We start from the raw sequence: 23,439 nt of genomic DNA on the forward strand, positions 1-23,439 counted from the left end.
GATAGATGTTCATATTTTACATGGCTATCCTCACAAATATTGATGGATAGCTATAGCTACCCTGTTTAAATCATATTGCAAACCAAGTTGCAGATCCCAAGTTATTGGGTCATTAAGTTATTGGGTCATTGTACTAGCATCGTAGCAATCGTAGCAAATGTTACGTTGAATATGTTTTAAACAGGTGGTATTGTAAAGTTTAGCCCCTTAAATATAACATTTTATGCAGAGCATTATTAAATCTGACCCCCCCCCCCCCTTCCCCTCCATGCATAAATTTTCTCATCAGTCAGTTACCCCAGTGATGTCTGGCATCTAGTATCTTCTGTCAAATACACAAGCTCCATTACCAGTGAAATAGATTGGATGTTCATGTAATACGAACAGAGTACTGCAGGAATTATTTCTGAAATATTGTTTTGGGTGGTTTAAAACCTTTGGGCTTCAAAGGGACGCTTTCTTATTGTTCTAGAGTTTCGCAGCATCATTTTCTCAGCATTATAGAATGAACAGCACAACCTTGGTATTCTCTTAGAATCCGATTTAACTGGAAATCTAAGATTGATGCCATTGCACTCAAATTTAAGAGGGCCAATGGAGCTATCCTCGCAGCAAATTCCACGTCATCAAATTTGTCTGGAAGTCTACCATTTTGATCTTGGGGCGACATACACAAAACAGCCACTGCGCTAGTAGGTGAACATGGTTAAAAGCTGTTGTGTTTATGACTGCTTAGCAAATCTTAGAGTAATCCAACGTTGAAATTTTATATACTGCCTGCTAATGAAAAACGAAGAAAATTATGGTAAAGGCTATTAGAAGAAAAGAAGATTCTTCAAAAGATAAGTTGTGGTCACCGAAATCAAAGCACGTTTACGTTTGTTCCAGACATTTTGTGACTGGTAAGCTTTAGCTAGCTGGAGATGATTATACGTTTTTTTGTAGCTGCATTGATAATATATCTATATAATTGGTACATTTATTTTTAGGACAGAAGGAAAATTTTGAAAAACATGTGGACTAAGTGCCTTCAATTAACATGTAAAGGTATATCAAAGTCACCTCACAGACAAAACCAGAAGTTTGGACGGCTGGAGAGAAGACTGAAAATACTACAAAATTCTTAAAGTAATTATTTTTTTTTAATAAAGAAGTGATGTATATGTAACTGTGTACACTTAAATATATATGTATGTCCTTATTTATAGTTCGACCTTTAAATAAGAAGTTATGTATGAAAGTTCAAGTTCAAAAACCTGCTGAAGCTAGTTGCAGTAACCCTTCTGGTAAAAGTTGTACCAAAGAAGAGCTATACAACCAAATTTAACCATTATTAAATTGTGACATAACTTGAGTTTTGAGCTGCTTGCTTTAATTTGCAGTCTTGAAGCAAACTGCGATTAACCACTTCTGGAAGTGGATCGATATTATGTATCAAAAACTGAAGTTTCTCATAAGAATGCAAGACAAAGACCACATCTTCAAAACAATTCCACCTGTTTTAAAAGCCAAATTCCCTAGGCTAACTTTCATAATTGATTGTTTTGAGGTATTTGTGGAATCTCCACAATCTTTGATGGCACATGCTCAGATGTATAGTCAATATAAAAAGCATTGTACTATAAAAGTTTTAATTTCGTGCACTCCAGTTGGCGCAATAAATTTTGTATAACAATTTTGGGGAGGCAGAGCAAGTGATATTCAAATTGTAAGACAGTCTGGATTTCATCTTTCAAAATACCATATGCCTGGGGATCAAATTTTAGCAGATTGCGGTTTTACCCTTCAAGATGATTTTGCTGCTGGTAGTGGCTCAGAACTAATTATTCCATTTTTGCAAAGGAAAAGTCACAAATATCAAGTATAAGACTCAAAAAAATTGCATCAGTTCGCATTCATATTTAGGGTCATAGGTTTGTTAAAAAATAAATACACCATTTTAAAAGGTATTATACCATTGCGTACCATAAAAAGCATAAAAGATGAAGCATCCTCTGATAATCTTACAAACTGTGATAAAATTGTGACTGTTTGTTCAGCTCAGAAAGTATTGTATACAAAAAACTAAAGTAAGTTGTAAAGGATCGTCTCCATGATCGTTTCAAATTTGATCATTTCAAGTTGTGTCATTTTTTTTTTTTAAAGCGATCTCCATACGAATTTGAAGCGATTAAAACCAACAGTAATTCGTATCCCATTCGTATCAACATTTATAAATTTGCTTTAAAATTGTTTCATTTAAGTTAGAATCGGTTCACAATCGTATCGTAATCCCTTCATATAAATTTGTTTCAACTTCATTTTAAAATTGTTTCAAACTTTTTTGCAAACGCTTCATTTCGTTGTCTATAGATCGTTTCAAAATTGTTTTTAATTTATCACATTGCAATTATCATGTGTACTATTTGTAGTCGATTTCTATAGAACTAGTTACTAAGTAAATTTTAAAGTTTTAAAATAAATATGCATTGTTTTAACTATGTAGCGCGCTGCACTCGAAATTGTGCGAAAGGATAATTCGCAAGTAACTTATTTTTTTTCTTAGATAAGATTTATCTATTTTTTAGACATAATATTCACATATCGTAAAATCTTTTTTTCAATGTAATAACAAAATATGTCTTTGTTAGACTTGGTTTTAAAATATGGCAAGAAGTTGATGTTCTCTCGCTATTTTTTTTAATACGAAACAGTCTTGGTCATGTGAATGCCACGATAAAAACGGTCAGTTGTTATTATGAAGAACATAAGGTATAGAGAACATTAAAGTCAGCCCCTTTCCTTCATGCTGACACTCTTATGCTCTGCTGGTGAAGACCATTTGGAACCATCCAAGTCAGCCCGACCTTCATAGTCACAGAGAATACTGCGAGAAGAGTGTGCACCCATGCAAGTTAAATATAACCAGAACATGGGAGAGGTAAGTGTCCTGAACATTAATACAGCTTTCGTACGAATGTTCTCGCGATGTAATACCAAAGAAAAAACATGTTGAATAAAGTTTTAAAAATCTTTTTAAAAGGGGAAATATGTTTTGTAATAATAATCAAAAAAATTGTATATCGTATTAAAAAGAACTCCAGAAGTTCTGTCTCCCACATGACACAGCAGGCAATAAGTCAGTGGTTTCGAAGGGGATGCAGACATGTCTGATGGGGTTTCCTCGATTTTTTAAGAAAATGATGCTGCTGGTGTTTTCTCAACGCTGAAATCAGAGCTTGAAAAATCAACATGGTCTGCGGTGATGGCAGCAGGTGATCGTACAGAGAGGCGTACTAGCAGCTGGTCCAAGCTGCTCCTTCAGATATTCATAGAGAACTGTTTCTCTGGTAGTTGTTGTCACCTAAAATAAATAGTGCATAAGTTTAATTAATATTTAAACCAAACAGTAAGAAAAGGCTGAAACACAATATTACTTTGGTAAAATAAAATAAATACATACTTGTGCTGCAAACGGGTCATTTGTCTCGATTAAAAAAATTTTTCTTTTCGTAGTGTCCCAAATTTCATCACCATGTTCCAAGTATTTGGGTTCACCACGTAATGGAACATTTGATTTAATTATTGCATTTCATGTTAGGAAAGGTCTTTTTTGAATAGGAATACAAACTTCACTTCTTAGCATCCAGCAGTCGTATGTTTTTAGGTAAACACTCCAGGTGACCTTCACCTTTTCATTTATTTCGAGAATAGAAGCAAATAACCAGTGCTTAGTTTCAGGATCGAGCGCCTGAACCTTCATTTTCTTCTTAAATTCAGTTACTTGAGCCATCGTTATGAAAAAACGCTTTAAAATTTATTTAATCGTGTGGTGAACAATTTGTGTTAAAAAGGAGAATAAAATGAAATGTTGCTTTACTTTCATTTAAACCTAATAAACAAGATAGCTACTGTTCCCTGATGATTTTACCAAAGTTTAATTGTTTTCTTATATCACAGTGATGAGGTGTAACAGAAAAATATGTGTTTAACACTGCTTGTCACTCTTGATAACTTTTTAAGTAGGTGCGAGAATCTTTGATGCGAACGATTCTTATTTCCTAAACAATATCTTCTTTATCATCGCATTTAAAAGAATATAAAAAAGTAAAGGGCTTTTTTAAAACATATTTTTTTGCACTAAAAGTTATACATAAAACGTAAAAATAATAACGAATGTATTAAAAATATACTAATGTTTCATTAAACGCATATGATGTTTCTTATCTACTGCAGAAAAAAAAAGATAAGAACATTGCAAATTGCGACATTGTTATAAATGTTTTGTAATGGCCAGGATAAATTTCGCTGATTTCAGGACAGGGATGACGGAGTTGAAGTGAAGAACAGTGGCTACAGTCAGGTGACAAGCACCTAAAAAATTCCAACTGATATGCTTTTTCGATTAGCATGTTTTACAAAGAATTGATAAAACGACTGCAGTTCCAGGAGCTCAGGTGTTTTTCAAATTTTCTTAGCAGAAGCATCAGCAAACGTTTTAAGAAGACCATAGGTTGCCTTGATATGCGGTATTATTAGATCACTACTTAAAACGTTTCTGCTGTAATCTGGAATCCAGCGTAGTGTTTGTTATGCCAAAATTTTGTGCACTCGATGGTGCCATTGTCTAGCACTATGACATGTCTCATCAACGCCTGCTGCAGTTACGACTCCTTTGATTGTGTCTGGTAATGTAACACTGACTATCTGCTTAGTTAAATACGACCAGCTTCTTTCGATGGGGTCAAATCTTGAGTGGCCAGGCCCATAGCATCCAAGTGACAATTTAGCCACAAAAAACTCAGCGACATTAAATTGATAACTCCTTTCGCAGACCAATCTGGACCACCGTCAGCAATCAAAACAACGTTATGCGTATTAATAAGCGTCTTGTGTTTTATTAACTCCAGCAAATGATTAACATGCGTAACGTTCATACTCTCCAAAACACGAGAAGAAAAAAGTTTCACAATTAAATTACCGTTCCGTGGCCATATAATTTTGTCGCCATTAAGTCGATCTGTGCATATATCAACATCACTCTTTATAGTCTTTATAGTTTTTTCTCCTACGGAAAGTGATCGTTTCGGGTTTTTTTTAAACAAGGTTCTTGGTGGTGATAACGACCTACTTCTTTCATTCTTTTTTCTCAAAACTTGATAGCCAGCCGGGACGAGTTTACAATTTATATGCGGAAAATAATGGTCGTCGTAGTTTGGCGCATCTCTGTTCATGTAAAACCTACATATTTTACTACGACGACTTGTTGCTGGAATCTTCACCTCCCCTTTATTTTTGTTGTCAACGGACAAACAAAGAGTGTTTTCTTTACAAAGTGTTGCCATCTGATTTACAAGACTAAAATTGTGGCACTGTAGATTAGTGGTTATAGCTCTCGTATTCTGTGCGGGAGACCAGGGTTTGATTCCACTTGATGGCGATTCAACATGGGCAAGTGAATCTTACCATAGCCCCGCGTTAACCCAAGCCATGTGAGGGAAATCGGGAAGATGGCTCCATGTTTGGGCCGTTGGATGTTGCCGGGAGTTGTCTAGTAAAGCGTGGCCCCTAATTGGGCCTGCGTAGCTCAAAATGAGCATTAAATACTATGGGACTCTCTATCTAAGCCATGGCCCCTCCTGGAAATAATAGAGTATATCCTTCGGTATTAGTGAGGCTAGCCGAAATATCCACATCTATCTATCTATCTAAAATTGATGTGTTGCGTTTCGGTGGAACACGCGCATCAATTAAGCCCTTAATACGCTTACTCGCAGGTGTCTTTCGACGAGGGGAGGCATAAGTCTGTGGACGGTGTCTTTGCTTTTATCCCCAATGTATTTTTAACGTGACAAACAATATCTTTTAATGTAACTCAACTCAGTTCTGGATCACTTTCGTGGACGCTGCGATTTGTTGTTTTGCTCAGTATTTCTGAAAGTAAAACGGAAAATAGAAATACATAGTTTTAAAAACAAACTTACGTTCAAACAAGAATTTTTTTTTAGAAAAGATACGAAAATATAAAGACACTAAAAAAGTGTTTTTTTTCTTGCCTTGGTAAATATCTTTAACATTTAAGTTTTCATCTTTTGGATAACTTTCAAACAACCAATCTAAATCTTCAAATTCACTCTCTCATCCAACGTCGTCATGATGTTTTAGTTCTTAGAAAAACTATAAACGTATGAATAAACAATAAATATAACTTTCAGTTTGTATAAAATCCTCACTAAATTCGTGAAATAAATAAAGACCAACTGGCTTGGTTTCCAGGCAAGAAAGACTTTTTAAAAACTCCATCTTTTCATCAAATGTTACATTAGCTTCATGTACTTTTCTTGTTGCAGTCAATTTTTCCTTTAATTTTTACTGTATATAGTTGAATTTCTGATACTGGAGAGCCAATAATGTTTTTAATAAAATTCTGGTTCCATTGACATGGTAAATCTGTAGGGACAATATGTGTCATACAAATGCGATTTGCTGTCTCAATTTTGAAGAGCATAGCTACTGCATGTGAGCAGGTTTCACCAAGTCTGGAAGAAAAATTGAGAATAAATTTTCTATTTTTAAAAGGCTATATGGTATCTGTGTATAACTTCAGAATTTTACTCAGTGGCCAGCTAAAACTTTTTCCTAATTTTTCAATAGCTCTATGTGGTGTTTCGGTTGTCCGAAAGATGGTCTGATATCGGCAAGTAAGAGCACAGCCCCACTAGGTAGTTTTTAAGCATTATCATATGCACCCATCCATCAATAAAAAACTTGTGCGCCTCCAGAGATTTATAATTCTCCATAGCTTCACTCAAGTATATACCTAAAAAGTAAACATTATTTTTATAAGCTAAGCTGTTGATCTGAATTTTAAATTAATACACTACACTCACATGGACTTTTTGTCAGAAAATGATAGACATGGTGATACGACAAAGGAGGCCATTCAGTTGGATCCTCTTTCCAATCATTTGCTGCATACTTGTAAGGACATTTTCTTAACCCTGAAACAAAAGTAAGAAATGTAGCTTTAGCTAGCCATAACTTTTTTAACTGAAAGAGCTTTTAGTCCCACAAGCATTTTCAGTAATCCATTACCTATGATTGTTAGCTTGTCTTCATATCTTTCAGAAGCTTTTTTTGGTAAATTTTCTTGATATTCATACGACATGTTGTAAACTCCACATGTGACTAGCCACTTAAACTTTTCTTTTCCTTAGCGATTTATGTTTTGTTCACCCCTACTTTAAGATGGTAGACAATTTTGCCGAAAAATAACGTAATTGTCACGTGACTTTGCCCAGAGAATAGCTGTATCTAGAATGGAATGTCTTAGTTCTAAATTTATTTCATAATTGTTTCGTATGTAGCTAAATATCATATTATCTAAATATCTGCATTTTTCATCACTTAATCGCCCACAAACCGTTTAAAAACAATCAAACGAGATTGTACGAAGTGAAAACATCATCATTGTTCTCAAAACGTGATCATAGAAAGTGAAAAGATAGCGGTAAATTGTTTAAAAACTATGAAAACAGGATTGTAGGAAGCAAAAACATCGCTGTAGATTTTTTAAAAATAATGAAAATGGAATTGTAGAAAGCAAAAACATGGTGTAGATTGTTTAAAAACTATAAAAACGAGAGAGTAAAAAGCGAAAACATTGCTTTAGATTGTTTAAATTATCATAGAAAGCAAAAACCATGGCCGTAGATCATATAAAGAACAACAAATTAGGATTAAAGGAAGTGAAAATAGTTTCATAAATATAATAATATAATAAATCCCTTCACAGTGTAAACCAAATCTTTTGGCTGAACCTCTATTCAATGTCAGTCAATGTCATTGAATTTTGTACAAAACTTCTTTCCTTCAATTCAACTACTCTCTCTCTCATCTAGACTAGATTCTTTCCTGTTCCAATTCTTTTTTTCATTATACAGCTTTGTTTTATGTATTAAAGGTGGCCAGACAGTCGCTAATAATGTTGATCTCCTTATAGTGACAGCTTGATATAATAATATTTATTTGACATCTGTAGTATGTGAGTGAATTGCTCCTTAATGAGTTCATCCAGATTAGGAAAGTTAGGGCTTCGTAAATTTTGATTTAATGCGCACAAAGTTTTGTGTATGTGACATAAAATTACGTACACAATGGTGCATGCGGCTTTAGAAATCATGTTGAAATTGGTGTCATAAATTTGTCATTTTGTAATGGTATAATGACGATAGATCGCTCATAGTTTTTTTTCCTGTTTATTTTGCTTCTAAATTTTTATAATAAGGAGACGTATTCACCAGTCAGTGACTAGTTATAATAATTCTTCACTTCTGTCAGTCTAAATCTTTAAACCTCCACATCTTCAAAACCGTTCAATAAAAGTACATGATCCAAAACATTTTCCTGATCAGCATTTTCAGCTCTATACACATGTTAACAAATTTCTGAATTAATTTTTGACCGACATTATCAAAATTCCTAAATCCTATCTGTTCTATTGTTCTTTTTCTAGAGTAATTCTTTCTATGGGCCTTAACAACAAGGATTAAACTGAAATTGAAAGTGAATCAAAAGATTCATAAAAAATAATGTTTATTCAAACGGTTGTGTAAAGAGTGACTTAAACAAATCTTACAAACCCACACTTTCATACATAGCCAGGTCTTTATATTCAATTTATATTCAAACAGCTTTTTTAATAATATGCCAGTGCTGCAGACTTTTGTGTTTAGGTTTATCCTTTCCACATAATGACATTTACTTCTAAGAAATGTGTTAATAAAAGTTAATAAAAGTGTTTTATTATTCTCATTTCACTTTATTGCAAAGGAACATTAAATTTATTCAAGATCATTATGTTGACCCAATTAACAAAGTTTTTAAAATCATAAATGCTTATTGTTAAAACACGTGCTAGTGTCAAGGTCTCATGGATCAATTCTTTGTTTGACATATTGTTTTTAGCCATTTTTACTGAGTTAATTGATAATAATAATTTGATTTGCAACTCTGGAAAAACAGTTTTTAAATCGTGAATAGTAAATATAATTTTTTTTTGTTTTAGTTAATTTAAACATTGGAAATGGTAGATAAAGTTGTCACTGATAAGCAAATAAGAAAGAAAGACAAATATCGAAAAGATAAACCTTGGGATCATGAAGGAATTGATCATTGGAAGGTTGATCCTTTCCAAGAAGATGATAACCCAAATGGTATGGTTGAAGAATCTCTGTTTGCAACATTATTCCCAAAATATCGAGAGTCTTATTTGAGAGAAGTTTGGCCACTTGTTAAGGAAAAGTTAAAGGAGCATGGTATTAAATGCAATCTTGATGCTATTGAAGGAAGTATGACAGTTTCTACAACAAGGAAAACATTTGATCCATATATTATAGTTAAATCAAGAGACATGATCAAATTAATGTCGAGAGGTGTGCCTTTCGAACAAGCTTGTCGCGTGTTGGAGGATGAGATAACATGTGACATTATCAAGATAAGAAATCTTGTCAGAAACAAAGAGCGTTTTATAAAACGAAGGCAAAGGCTGATTGGTCCTAATGGTGCCACTCTGAAAGCTCTTGAACTTCTTTCAGAATGTTACATTCTCATACAAGGGGGAACTGTTTCTGTCATTGGTTCTTTTAAAGGCTTAAAGCAAGTGCGAAAAATTGTGGAAGAAACAATGAATAATATTCACCCCATATACAATATAAAAATCATGATGATAAAACGAGAATTGGCTAAAGATCCCGAGTTAAAGAATGAAAACTGGGACCGATTTTTACCCAAATTTAAAAATAAAAACGTCCAAAGAAAGAAGATAAAGATCAAAGAGAAGAAGCCTTACACACCTTTCCCACCACCGCAACAGGAAAGCAAAGTGGACCAACAATTGGCAAGTGGCGAGTATTTCCTGAAAAAAGATGAAAAGATCATGAAGAAGAAGGAGGAGAAGAAACAAAAGCAACAACAAGCTAGTGAAAAGCGTAAGCAAAAAAGAAATCAAGTCTTTGTTGCCCCAAGTGAAAACACAACCACTTCCATTTCACAAGCCTCCTCAACAGAAGTTAATGTTGATGAAATTAAAAAGAAGATCAAATCAAGTAAATTTAAAAAAACAAGAAAAGATTAAAAAAAACACTGGTTTAGTTCATAACACTAATTCCTTTGCCTTTGATATGTAAACATATTTTCATTGCCAAGTCTAGTAGGTTTATGTAACATGTACTTTGTTTTTAAAAAAAGACGGGTTTTTGTCAATCATTGCCACAAATTTGGGTGCTTTTTACAGCTTGTAGATCTTTAGAGGAATAAATCTAAATCTATCTTGAGCATGTACTGTATTCTTTGAGATTGTAGTACTCTTTCTTGTATTTATATTTTTTTAATGAATTTTTGAGACATCATTTAAATAAACTGTTCATTCTGTCTAATGTCTAATGCACATGTTTTGTCATGAAGCATTACACAGACTCTGCAGTGAGTTCAAACTGATTTACTTTTCTCACTATTTCTCCTTTGTTTACTTCCACATGGTTGGTTCGCAATTCACATATTTTTCATAAATTCTTTCTCCGAGAACATGAGCATAAAAATAAATTCTACAACTCTTGTGACTTTTAAAATTTTGAATCATGAAAATTCCTTTTTTGATATTATTTTGTGTTTTCAAAAATAATGTTGAATCAAATAAAAAGTTGAATAAAACACATTTGGTACTAGTCACAAATAAATGGTTATCATTGCAGACTTGCCTAGGACAAAATTTTTGAGAAAATGAAGATTATGTCTGATTGTCTGGCATCAGCATAGTTTAAATAAATAATAACAATCAAGATGTCTTATGACCTTTTCTGTTTAATCTCTTACTATATAATGTTTTGAATAGTGTGTATAGTATAACCAACCATGTCAGAAGATCTACCATACATGGCAGAATATGCAAAATCTGGCCGAGCTGGCTGTAAGGGCTGCAAAACGAACATAGCCCAGGATTCTTTGCGAATTGCAAGAATGGTTCAGGTATTGCGTTTATTTTAATTCTTTGATGAATAAATTATTGTGTTGTTTATTGTATTATAGTTACATGGCTATTCTGAAAATCTCTTAAAATTGTAATATATTTTTTATCTTTTTATAGTCACCACATTTTGATGGAAAGGTATGGCCTTTATCTTTTTTAATTTTTTCTTGCTTACTTATGTATACCATTGTAAAGTATAGATACATATAAATGATACAAATAAAGCTAATATCTTATTTAAGGAAGTCATTCTAAAATTAATTTAAGATTGTGTGTGGGCTATTTTTTCTAGAAGTGCATTTCTTTGATTGTATGAATGTGGAAAAAAACTATTTTAAGCGATCGTTGTTTAAAAAATTAAACATGCTAGATAGACTTCTTTGTGGACATTACCTCAAACTTCATTGTATTTTTCTTGCTCAATATGCCTTTGATTATTTTGTCTGTTTTTGTTAGGTCCCACAATGGTATCATTTCCGATGCTTTTTTCAAAAATTTAAACCAAAATCTTGCTCAGATATTGGAAAATTCGACACTCTGCGTTGGGACGACCAAGAGAAAGTTCGAGCAAAATTTACTGGGTGTGAGACTGTTAAAGATGAGGTTGATGGTCCAAGTTGCAATAACAATAACAGTGATTTTCAAATTGAATATGCTAAATCTGGTAGAGCAAAATGCAGACAATGTGAAGAGAAAATAGAGAAAGTATGTTTGTACTTGCCTTTTTAAATAGTGTGATTTCAATAGCGTAGATTAGTGTACATCCAGAAGAAGATAAATTTTAATTACCGTAATTCCTCAAATTACCGCTGTGGTGCTAAATAAATTTTTATGACTTTAGATGCGCGCTTATTTTAAAGTTTGAGATTTTTGGGTTTTGAAGGTTTGGGGTGTAAGTATTGAAATATCACAGAAAAGACAATTCATTTTACGTTTTTAGTATATATTTCTGAAATACGAATCCTTGAAATGAGTCAGACCAAATCAGACATCAAAATCATTGTCGCTATTGCCATCATGATTTTCATTGATCAGATGGAATGGCTCACATGCATCTTCCACATCTGAATCAGAAATCTGTTCAAAAGGGTTCTCCTGTAGAATTTAAATAATCATGTGTGGCACTAATTAGAGGGCAGCGCTTATTACGAACTTTAAACTTCAGGTGCAGCGCTTATTGAAGGGTGGCGCTAATTAGAGGAAATATGGTACTATTTTTTTGCCTGTCTATTTTGTAAAATTGCAGCAAAAATGAGTTGTAATTTTTAGGGTGTTATTCGAATTTCCAAACTAATGGAACCAGAAGAAGTAAAGTTTGCCAGGGGTCCTGTACCTCATTGGCATCATGTTAAATGTTTTGTGGAAAGAAAAACAGAATTAGACGTTGGTGACTTGGCAGCCACTGATATTCCTGGTATGCATGTTTGCAACAGCATGATTTTTTGTTGTGTTGGTTTGTTCACATCACTTGAAATAACAGAAACGATAGATAATACGCGAATATACTAGCAAAGCAAAAAATGACTCGGCTGTTTTTTCTGCCGAATTTCCACGACTTTTTTTATTAAACAATAAGCGTTACCAACAACAACAACAATTCCCCATCAAGAAAAAGCAAATGGTAGACATTAGGTTAATGAACCACAAGGCAGCCTAGCTTTGTTTATGAGAAAAATGAAAACGCTGTTTATGTATAACCTTTCATCCATTTAAGTAAATTATATTTATATTCGGCATAGCTTTCTGTACTAATAGGTAAAATACTAGTAGCTAAAGCAACATTAAAAATGCTAAACATATGTAAATAACTAGTCAGCTACCTAAAAATTATTTCTAAACTTTGAAGCTAGAAGTTGAATTCTTAAAAATTGTTTATCGTATATATATTTCGTTTGTAAAGTTATATTACGTTGATAATGTGATGCATACATGTTTTCTGTGTGATTTCTAATTAAAGCTCTGTACTTCATTGTCTCACGCAATCATTTTTTCTAATAGCCTTGTCATTCCAAAATAATTTTTTATTAAAGAAAGAAAACTCTGCGTGTATGTATAAAAAACAATTTGAAAAAGATTAAAAGATAAATTTAGAAATAGAGATGTATAAATTTAAGCATAAACGCATTGAATGTTCAGTAAAATGCAAATGTCTTAAAAAGGGGCTAATCTAAATGGAGGTTGCTCTACCCTCAGAGTTTTAAGAAGTTGGCTTGATTATTAAACACTTTCAGTATTATTTGCTGCTGGTTAAAAGAACCAGTCATATGAAGAATGAACGTTTTATGTATGTTTTGAAGTATTGTTTAAAAAATTTAGGATTTACATCGTTAAACGACGAGGACCAAAAGTCAGTATTGAAGCAAGTTGGAACTAAAAAGAAAAAAGCATCTAAAAAGAAGAAAATTGTTGCAGAGCAGAAGAAGGAACCTGTTGCTGAAGAGAAACTCAGCGAAGAAGCCAAAAAGTTAAAGGTGAGTGTGCCATGCATGCATGTATTAAGGTTTCTGATTAATTTTTGCCATACATAGTTGGTGTAATTATCACAGTATTTCTGTCGATAGACTGGCAAACTGTTTTTATATATCATCTTACTAAGCTGCTTCAATGAATTTTTACGAGATATTTTTTATCTTAGCAACAAAATGAAAAGTTTTGGAAAATCAGAGATCAGCTTTTTAAAACTTGCAGTAATGCTGTGCTTCGAAGCATGTTGGAAGCAAATAATTACGACAGTACAGGTGGAGAGAGTAAGGTAATGTTTGTTAGAAAGAGAAGCATAAATAAAATTGATGGGAAAATTTTAATGCATGATTGTTTCTTCATTTAGATTTTGGACAGTTGTGCTGATGGAATGATGTTTGGTGCACTGGAAACATGTCCAGACTGTGACAAAGGACGACTGGCATACAAGTGCTTAATTTTCTTTTCAGCAAACCAACTGTCAAAGCAGTTTGAATGGATTTTGTGACTTAAGTGCATGTCTTTAAGGGAAATAACTGCCGTAATACAGATTGAACTACCTTTTTCAGCTACCACCACCACCATTGTTTTTTGAGAAGAAATACACAAATTTTCCCTACTATGAGGGTTTATAAGGCTTTTAAAAAAGCCTTCCCATTATGTCAAAGCCCAAACGAGATATTTCTATTCAAGGACCAGATTTTGTTATTTTTGTGTCACATAAAAAATTCCATGTTTGTTCCTTTAGATCTGAGGGATATGCATGCACTGGTAACATCAGTGGGTGGACACGCTGTGTGTATGTCACTCACACACCAAAAAGAAAAATGTGGAAAATACCCATTGATTTAAAGGAAGATAACGATTTTTTGTAAGTCGGTCGAACAGTGATCTTGACAAGAGGAAGTTCACCCAAGAATTAGTATTGTTGTTTATGTTAAACTTATTTTTTAGATCTAAATTCAAATTAAAAATCAGAGATCGAAAATTTCCTGCAAGTGCTGTGTATGGCTCTAGCGAATATTATACAGTATAGTATATGTGACTTTATCAATACTTTTGAAAATTAAGAGGAGCTGATGTATGTCGTTTTGAAAATCTGCTTGTGTCTTGTGGTAATAAGAATTTGCACTGTTTTGTTTTTAGAGCTCAGCTGAAGAAACAGTCAAGTACAAGCAACAAACCGTTGGAGAATAAAAAAATTGTGTTGGTTGGAAAGCTTAAGCAAACTAAGGTAGCTGGGAAGGAATTTAGTAACAATATCAAATAAAAAAAGAAGTTACATGTTGTCAGTGACACTTTACTTATTGTAGCAGTGATTTTTTCTTTCAGGCAGAATTGCGATCAAAAGTTGAAGAACTTGGTGGTACTTTAACTGACAGTGTAAATAAATCGTGTTTTTGTTGTGTAAGCTCGCCTGGTATGTGACTGTGATAGTACTTCTAGACGTAAGATCTAAACGCATACATTGATTTGTCTTTTATTTTACTGTGTGTTTTATAGGGGAGGTTTTGAAATCTGGTAAAAAGATGCAAACGGTAGAAGCAAATGATATTCCTGTAGTCGCTGAAGAGTACATCGATGCTGTCACAAAAGGTGGCGCGGAACTACTTGTAACACAGTATGCAATAGCACCTTGGGGCGGAAATGTAAGTGGTTGGATTAAGAGGGATTAGACGAACATGTATATATATGTGTCTGTAAAAATATCTAAAATGGAATTCTGTTTCAAGTCTGGGAAAATAGGAAATAGGAAAATTTTTAGAAAAAATTTTGGTATGAATGATGTTGTTATTACTCAATGTGTTTAGCTGCTTAAGCTACACATAATACTGTAGGGGTTGCAACTATTATAACCTAGAAATTTCAAATGTTCAAATGAAATGGAATATGGATTAAAATCAGTAAAAATCAGAGTAACTTTTTTATAAAAATGTTGCTAGCATCACCAAAAGTAAGAAAAAGTACACGAACATATCTCTTTTGAGAATCTCTCTATAGTGATAATATTTTGCAAAGTTTAATATTCAAAACATTACAATTTTATATAATCTGATTTATTTTCACCAATTAAAACTAAGCATTAATATTTTCACTCCCCTCTTATCTCTTAAGCATGAGCCCACGGACGAAACAGATGGTAAAGCCAGTGGATCTCGCAAACGGAAAATAGAAAAATCGTCTGCTGGTTTGTATTTTATTAAATATATGGGGTGCGCGCGTGTGTGCCAATTTAGAATTTTACCTTGTAACAATTTGAATTTTCAGAATCTTCGAAAAAAGCAAAATTAACAATGAAAGGAGGAGCCATTGTGGATCCAGATTCAGGTATGGTTTAATTTCTACCTTTTTATAAAATAATAGAAACAAAACTGACGCAAATGCATACTGATTATGATCCTGGCAACAGTGTAATTTTTACAGACTATAACCATTTATATAAATTGATCCTAAAATGGAAAGAAACATAACAATGACATGATTGATAATTATTCTTTTACACCTACTACTGTTCTGTAGTCAAATTGGGGACAGGAAATAAAATTCTTTATTTTTGAATGCAAATGTAACAAGAAGCCCTGGGGGCTCTAAGAATTTCCGCTCGCTACCAAAATATTTGATGTTAACCTGCTAATTCGTTGTGTTATCGTGCCAAACATTCGAAGAGGTTTGGTGCTTGAAGCTCTGAAGATAAAACACACAAGTGACATTACATCTTACAACAAACGCAAACAAAACGAAACGTGTCATAATAAACTCACACTTTAAAAAAAATTGCGAACAAAAATTATAGCCTATCATACATGGTTGAAAGTCTTCCGATTGAAACGTTTATGGTCTTAAACGGCATTTAGTTGACAAAAAAACAAAATTTTGATGCCACCATCATGTTCAGCATACTTTTTTTATTAACTGTGCCAAATTTTGTCGAAAATAAAGTAGTTTAAATTTTTGGACCAATTTTGGCCTAAAATGACATTTCAGGTGGCAAAAAATCAAAATTGTGATGTCACCATCATGTTCAGCATATTTTTTTTTGTGATCTGTGCGAAATTTTGTCGAAAATAAAGTAGTTTTAATTTTTGGACCAATTTTGGCCTAAAATGACGTTTAAAGTGGCCAAAAATAGAAATTTTGATGTCACCATCATGTTCAGCATATTTTTTTTGTGATCTGTGCGAAATTTTGTCGAAAATAAAGTAGTTTTAATTTTTGGACCAATTTTGGCCGAAAATGACATTTAAAGTGGCCAAAAATAGAAATTTTGATGTCACCATCATGTTCAGCATACTTTTTTTGTTAACTGTGCCAAATATTGTGGAAATTAAAGTAGTTCTAATTTTTGGACCAATTTTGGCCTAAAATGACATTTAAGGTGGTCAAAAATCGAAATTTTGATGTCACCATCATGTTCAGTATACTTTTTTGTTAACTGTGCCAAATATTGTGGAAAATAAAGTAGTTTTAATTTTTGAACCAATTTTGGCCTAAAATGACATTTAGGTAACAAAAAATCAGAGGAACGTGAAATCCCAGGGTCGATTTTTTCTCAAAAAATGCTCCAAAAAAAAACGACGGTCTTAAAGAATTTCCTACGCCTTCGGCGCGGAAATTCAAATATCCTGCAAATAGTGATGTCGCCAATACAAACCTCTAACATTGACATCATTGTGAGGAGATCAAATGCTGACCCTACAAAAAAAATCTTTTTTTATTTCAGGGAAGGAAGATACTTGTCATGTGTTATCGTTTCGAAACGAATTATACAACGCAGTGTTAGGCATGGTTGATTTATTAAGAGGGACAAATTCTTACTACAAAGTTCAAGTTTTGGAACACGATACAAAAAAAAATAAGTATGCTTATTTGTCCTCACTCATTACTTTTTTTTCGATCTGTACTCTGTAAAAAGTTGTTGCATGGTCTGATTATTTTTAGATTTTATGTGTTTCGTGCGTGGGGACGTGTGGGAACTACTATTGGTGGCAACAAATTAGAGGTGAAGCTACCATTTTCTTTGTTTGTTTTCTCATAAACTCTAGACTTATTGTTATTGACATCGTGTTTACTTACTTTTCTTACCCAAACTTGATCCTTGATTTGGAAATGTCTTGCAGATATTCTTTTAAGTTGCTCCTAGTTTTTATTTTCTCGTTGCATGATTTGTCTTTAGTCATTCAATGACCGTGAAGATGCTATATGGAATTTTAAAGAAGTATACGAAGAGAAAACAGGTAGCTCTTTTTTTCACCTCTAATATGGTGTTGTTTACATTTTGAAAATTCTTAACATTTATTTAGGCAATTCTTGGCATAACCGAAAAAATTTTGTGAAGAAACCTTCAAGGTTTTACCCGTTGGATATCGACTATGGCCAGGTACTACTCCTCAAATATATATTACATGTCTTTAAAATGAATCATGTTCATAGCATGAGCACAAAAATCCGGAACAATTTTTGTGGTATTTGCGTTAATACATAAATATTACCCCTGGGTTTTATTTTGCACACATATATTTGTATTAAAGCATATTTTCTAATTTTATTTAAAAATATTTGGAACATTCACTAGCCACCCTGCTCTTATTTATTATAATTGGTGTATTATTTTCACAACCTAAATTGCGCCATGCATTCTTATTTCGTGCAGCGTTAAATATTTGCAAGCCTTTCCCGCACGTAATTAAAAACAACAGGAAAGTGTTGTTTTGGAATATGTTATACAATATGAAAATTTAATCTATGTAATTTCGTAATTTTCATTTTTAGGAGGACGAAACACTCCAAAGTTCTGTTGCCCCGGGTAGCCTGAGTAAGTTAACTAATCCAGTAAAAGAGTTGATCAAGCTGATATTTGATGTCGAGGCGATGAAACATGCCTTAGTGGAATTTGAGGTAAACACGCTGTGTTTTTCTGTTTGTAGTGTTCATTTACAGAAATTAGTTTTCCATTTCTATTCTCCCAGTTTTTTGTCCCTTGAATTGTACACGAATAGTAATAACTGTGCTTGTAGATTGATTTAAAGAAAATGCCACTTGGTAAACTTTCGAAGAAACAAATTGAAACAGCTTATGCTTGTCTCGGTGAATGCCAAAAGGTAAATTTGTTTGACTAACCAAGCTAGGCTGTGATAGTTTTTCAGATGTCTGTGTGCATAACAACCTTAAAATATGGCAAAAATTACAGCAAAAATCTTCAACACCAGCCAAAATAAAGAACAAAAAGAACATGAAAACCTTGAAACGTATTTAAAAAAAAAATTAAATTTAGTTACCCGGCATTTATTTTATTTATTTATTTATTAATTAATTAATTTATTTTTGTTTGTTTATTTGTTTGTTTGCTTGTTTTTATAGTGTGTAACTGATGGTGTAACTGGTTCGAAAGTTCTCGATGCTTCCAACCGCTTCTTCACATTGATCCCTCACGATTTCGGAATGAAGAAGCCGCCCCTTTTAGACAACAGTGACCTCATTAACTTAAAAATAAAAATGTTGGACAGTTTGCTGGAGATTGAGATAGCCTACAGTTTACTAAAAGGATCGAAAGGTGATGCTGAAAAGGATCCACTTGATCTACATTACGAAAGTTTAAAAGCAGATATACATGTGAGTTTGTTGTACACGTATTAACCAAAGCTAAAATTCAACTATTGCGACGATGCGTGAATATGTTTAGAAAGTTTAAAGATTGGAGTTTTTTCCCCATAAATTGATTTTTTTTTATCTACAGGAGATTGAAAAGAGTTCAGAGGAATTCCTTATGATCAAAGAATATGTAAAGAATACGCACGCAAAAACACATGGAAGTTATTCGCTTGATGTAGATGAGGTGATATGTCGGCTATTATCCTCGTCGTGTTTTTCTCCGTTAATTTGTACAGATGTGTTTGTTGTCAATATTTTGACACCTTAGACCGACAAAATTAACGACTGTTTTTTAATCTTAAGGTGTTTTCTGTCGTACGGCAAGGTGAACGGCAACGGTACCGACCATTTAAAGACTTACCGAACAGACAGTTATTATGGCATGGATCAAGAACGACTAACTACGCTGGTATTTTATCTCAAGGGTTGCGGATTGCTCCTCCAGAAGCTCCAGTTGTAAGTGATACATCCTTTAAATTACTTTTAATATCCAATACGGTAAGTTTATATATTATAATGACTTTTTTTTTCTATCTTTTTAGACAGGTTATATGTTTGGAAAAGGTGTTTACTTTGCTGGTAAGAAAAAATATATATAACCTTTTTCAAGCAAAGCCGTGTTTATTTTTGTGCCTGTGTTTTAACATTGTGGCCAACAATCATCCTTTTTATCCATATCTTTTGTTTTGTTTTTAGATATGGCTTCCAAGGTTGGTTATTATAATATTTTTTTAGCCATTGTGTTTGTAATTGGTCATTGATATTTCCCTTATCTGGCTTATATCGAAATATGTTTTTTGTTGTATAGTCGGCCAACTACTGTAACACGACCCGTTCAAACAACACTGGACTTATGTTGTTGTGCGAAGTTGCCCTGGGCAACATGTAAGTTAGCTATTATACCACGTGTGCATTTACTTCAGCATGTATTCTAGTTTATATTAAACTTGGTTTCCACTCAAGAATGGAACAAATTGGATCGGATCGAAAAATTTTAATTTCTGGAACAGGATTGATTGATAATTTTCACGTTTTGATCAAAATTGAAAGTTAAATAATTTTGACATTTCTTGCGCGCACAAAAGAATAATCAGCAGAATAGCCAATCAAATTAAAGTATTATTCTTGTTCCGTTCCGATTTTTTTTGTTCTTGAGTAAAAATCCAGCTTCACCTACAGCTTAGTTTTATAAAGGTATGAATTGAAAAAAGCCGAACATGTTACAAAGTTACCTGCTGGCAAACACAGCTGCAAAGGTTCGTACGTAAAACTTTTTAATGTTTGTTTCTGTTTGTGTTGGTGTTTTTAAATTATTTGTCGACTTCTTTAGGTTTGGGTAAAACCGGGCCAGACCCTGAGGGTAACAAAGTTTTAAAAGATGGTACTGTTGTTCCGATGGGAGTTGGGAAATCAACAGATGTTAAGTCGTCATCTTTGCTGTATAACGAGTATCCTTTCTTTACTGGTTTTATAGCATCTGCAAAAATTAACTGCAAATTTCAGAAATATAGTCATTGCAAAAAATATGGTACAAAAAAAAGGCAGTGTTTAGTGACTATTTCTTCTACAAGAATACTTTTATCATTTAATTGGTGCAAATTTTCCTTTACCAACTTGTAAAGGTATATCGTGTACGATGTTGCCCAATTGGAAATGAAATATTTAGTCAAACTGAAATTCAACTACAAGTATTAAGATAGGTGGAAACTCCTTTTAAATATGGTAGCGTTGTAGCGTGATCATATCAGCTGCACTAGCATTCATCCATTTGATGTCAAAAACCTGTACGTGGGATTTAGATCCGTCATTTCTAACGGACTTCTTTGCGTTCCGTTTTACTTTTTTATTATACATGTGATTTAGATTTATTATGGCCCCCATAGTTTTGTTACTAGAAACATAAGAACAACATTTACCGTCGTTTTCCTTTAGTTTTACAACATCTGGTTTTGCTGGTTTCCGGACAACCGCGGGAAATAATTTTCGCTTGTTTCTGTCAATTTCGCGAAACTTTATTCCTGCAAAAAACATTGCCAAACTCGCCATTCGCGAAAATTAAATCACACTTAACTTCGCGAAATTTAGTGCTTTATTTATAACATTTTACGCGGAAGTTAGTTCCCGCGAAGATAGTATTCCTTGAGGTAGCCTGCATCCAGCAACTTCGAAAAGAAACAAGCTGCCATGGGGACGAGGTTGTAGTAGGTTTGACATTAAATGCGACGTCGTGAACATAAATTATCAGTTTTGCTGGCAGCAAAAATTGACAGCATCCGACTAAACGAAAAAGGTCATGCCTGGAAATACAGCGCTATCCACAAACATGAAAAAAAAACCCCTTCAAATATTGCGGAATAAGGCAGACAGTTTGAGTACAAAAAGGGAAAGTTCCTACTCAATACTACCTTCTACACCTCTGATTAACGGACACTTTGTCCATGCACCGGCCGTTTTTTAGTCAAAGTCTCATAAACTTCCTAATTAGCGGACACTCTGATTAGTGGATAATTTTTTTGCACGAAATGGCAATTATATGCTTTTTTTTTCTCTCCAATTAGTGGACAGTCCAAAAAATTACGGAGAAGCATACAAAAAAAATGAAAAATTTTAAAATATTTATTTTGAACAATGTACCCGCTAATTTTTTAAGTTACATTTCATATACAAAATCGCATTTTCTTCAAATTTTAAGCTTACATTGCAAAACTTTCCAAAAGGTGAATACCCCTAATTAGCTGACACTTTGTTCATGCACCAACGGTGTCGGCTAATTAGAGAGAATAGTCGTTAGCCCGTGGAAAATCCACGTGTTCGCTCGTCCTTTTATACTTGCGCAGCTAAGTTACCATTTTGCGTAACAGACGGACTGACATATACGGGTATTATAATATAGACTAGTTAGCCCGTGGAAAAATCCACGGGGTCGCCCATCAGTTTACCCGTCGCAACAAAGTGGACAAAAATATATCGCATTTAGTATTGGTGCACTTTTTAAAAAATTTGTGTTTCCGTTACGGGACGCGGCTTTCGCGGACACACAGACAGACGACGGCTATTATTAAAGAGACTAGCCGTTAACCCGTGGAAAAATCCACGGGGTCGCCCGTCCTTTATATATCGCATTTCGTGTTTCCGCAACAGGACGCGGTTTCCGCGGACAGACAGACAAAATACGGCTATTATTAAAGAGACTAGTCGTTAGCCCGTGGAAAAATCCACGGGGTCGCCCGTCCTTTATATATCACATTTCGTGTTTCAGTTCCTGATGCGGTAACCCTTTTGAACAGACAGAATACGGCTATCATTAAAGAGACTAGTCGTTAGCCCGTGGAAAATCCACGGGGTCGTCCGTCCTTTAAATTAACCCGTTGCAACAAAGTGGACAGAAATATATCGCATTGGTATTGATGAGCATTTTAAAAAATTCGTGTTTTCGTTACGGGACACGGCTTTCGCGGACACACAGACAGACAGACGACGGCTATTATTAAAGAGATACTATAATAACAAAAAGACCATATGAAGAGCCCTGACGACCCCGGGTGAGTAGGACGCTTGCTAATTTGTACACTTTTTTTCGGTCCCTTGGAGAAAAAAGCTCTGCTTAAGTAGGACATCTAATGCAATGACTTATTTTTCTCGAAGGAGAAGATTGCATTGTTGGAAGACAAACTTTAAACTTCTGTAAACATTCTGTTTTTTCCAACGTATTCGTAATGACCATGTCTCTAGGCCAAAAAAGGTACTCAGAGTGATAGACGAAGGAAAAAAACTCTTGGCTCCGTTGCTATTAAATATGGAATTGCCAAATAGATTGTTTAAAACTGATTTTTTTTAGATTAGTGGAAAATAACAGCTGACGGGGACAAATTAAACATTTTAAGAAAATCCTATTAACAAGGAGATTCGGTCAAGTAGGTCGCTTGCTAAGTAGGAAAATTATGCCTTTTTCCACCTAAAATTAGACATTCAGGACAACCACGTGACTCAAATTAAAAAGAGAAAGTTTAAAATTAATTTCTTTTGTTCCATCTGAGAGATCTTGCATCCTTTTTTACCGCTGTGAATTGAATAGCGAATTTTAAAATTTTCGACGAATCGCATTAATACCATGTACGTTAATTTTCCCAGTTGTTAATGTCCTGTATTTTCTTTTCTACAATCGTTACTAAATTTTATCACCCGTTTTATCCATCTGGACATCTGAGAAGTTCGTTTGTCTGTTTTAAAGTCAGTACGGCCATTGGGAAAACTACGCTCGAAATTTTTTAATATTTGTTCGCATGTGTTTAGTAAGGCTGAATCGATAAATAAAACAACTGAAA

General features: G+C 33.7%; 2 protein-coding genes across 3 annotated transcripts in view; both read left to right on the forward strand.

The window, feature by feature from the left end:
• The window catches only part of LOC130655787 (uncharacterized), a 10,805-nt gene extending 492 nt beyond the window's left edge, over positions 1-10,313 (forward strand). Inside the window, exons 2-4 of one of the 2 annotated variants that reach the window (XR_008984744.1) lie at positions 473-902; positions 990-1,128; positions 1,209-2,120. Coding sequence is in view for 1 of the 2 variants with exons in the window: in XM_057458584.1 (XP_057314567.1) it covers positions 9,065-10,114 (1,050 nt within the window). In the remaining variant the exon portion in view is untranslated. Of the gene's footprint in view, positions 1-472; positions 903-989; positions 1,129-1,208; positions 2,121-9,046 lie in introns of those variants that run through there. The other variant, XM_057458584.1, reaches the window with a different exon arrangement.
• A 539-nt stretch (positions 10,314-10,852) lies between these two features.
• Positions 10,853-21,027, forward strand: LOC130655785 (poly [ADP-ribose] polymerase 1-like). The gene is made up of 29 exons (XM_057458583.1): positions 10,853-11,004; positions 11,123-11,143; positions 11,462-11,710; positions 12,275-12,419; positions 13,322-13,476; positions 13,641-13,757; positions 13,833-13,915; positions 14,214-14,336; positions 14,420-14,470; positions 14,612-14,699; positions 14,798-14,885; positions 14,969-15,114; positions 15,581-15,653; positions 15,734-15,793; positions 17,187-17,322; positions 17,405-17,465; positions 17,640-17,700; positions 17,767-17,843; positions 18,236-18,361; positions 18,481-18,564; positions 18,824-19,075; positions 19,200-19,298; positions 19,418-19,570; positions 19,657-19,693; positions 19,811-19,824; positions 19,923-19,999; positions 20,309-20,370; positions 20,445-20,562; positions 20,737-21,027. Exons 1-29 carry the CDS (start codon positions 10,891-10,893, stop codon positions 20,807-20,809), a joined length of 2,943 nt encoding a protein of 980 aa, XP_057314566.1. The 5' UTR covers positions 10,853-10,890; the 3' UTR covers positions 20,810-21,027.
• The last annotated feature ends 2,412 nt before the right edge of the window (positions 21,028-23,439 follow it).

The sequence above is a fragment of the Hydractinia symbiolongicarpus genome, chromosome 8 (assembly GCF_029227915.1).
Source record: "Hydractinia symbiolongicarpus strain clone_291-10 chromosome 8, HSymV2.1, whole genome shotgun sequence".
Taxonomy (NCBI): domain Eukaryota; kingdom Metazoa; phylum Cnidaria; class Hydrozoa; order Anthoathecata; family Hydractiniidae; genus Hydractinia; species Hydractinia symbiolongicarpus.

What these genes read in the sequence shown, in the direction of transcription:
- LOC130655785 (XM_057458583.1), top strand. Translation starts at nt 10,891, where the DNA reads ATGTCAGAAGATCTACCATACATGGCAGAATATGCAAAATCTGGCCGA. An exon ending in GGCAGCCACTGATATTCCTG is followed by an intron (nt 12,420 to 13,321) that starts GTATGCATGTTT and finishes TAAAAAATTTAG; the next exon opens with GATTTACATCGTTAAACGAC. An exon ending in GAAGTTGCCCTGGGCAACAT is followed by an intron (nt 20,000 to 20,308) that starts GTAAGTTAGCTA and finishes AGTTTTATAAAG; the next exon opens with GTATGAATTGAAAAAAGCCG.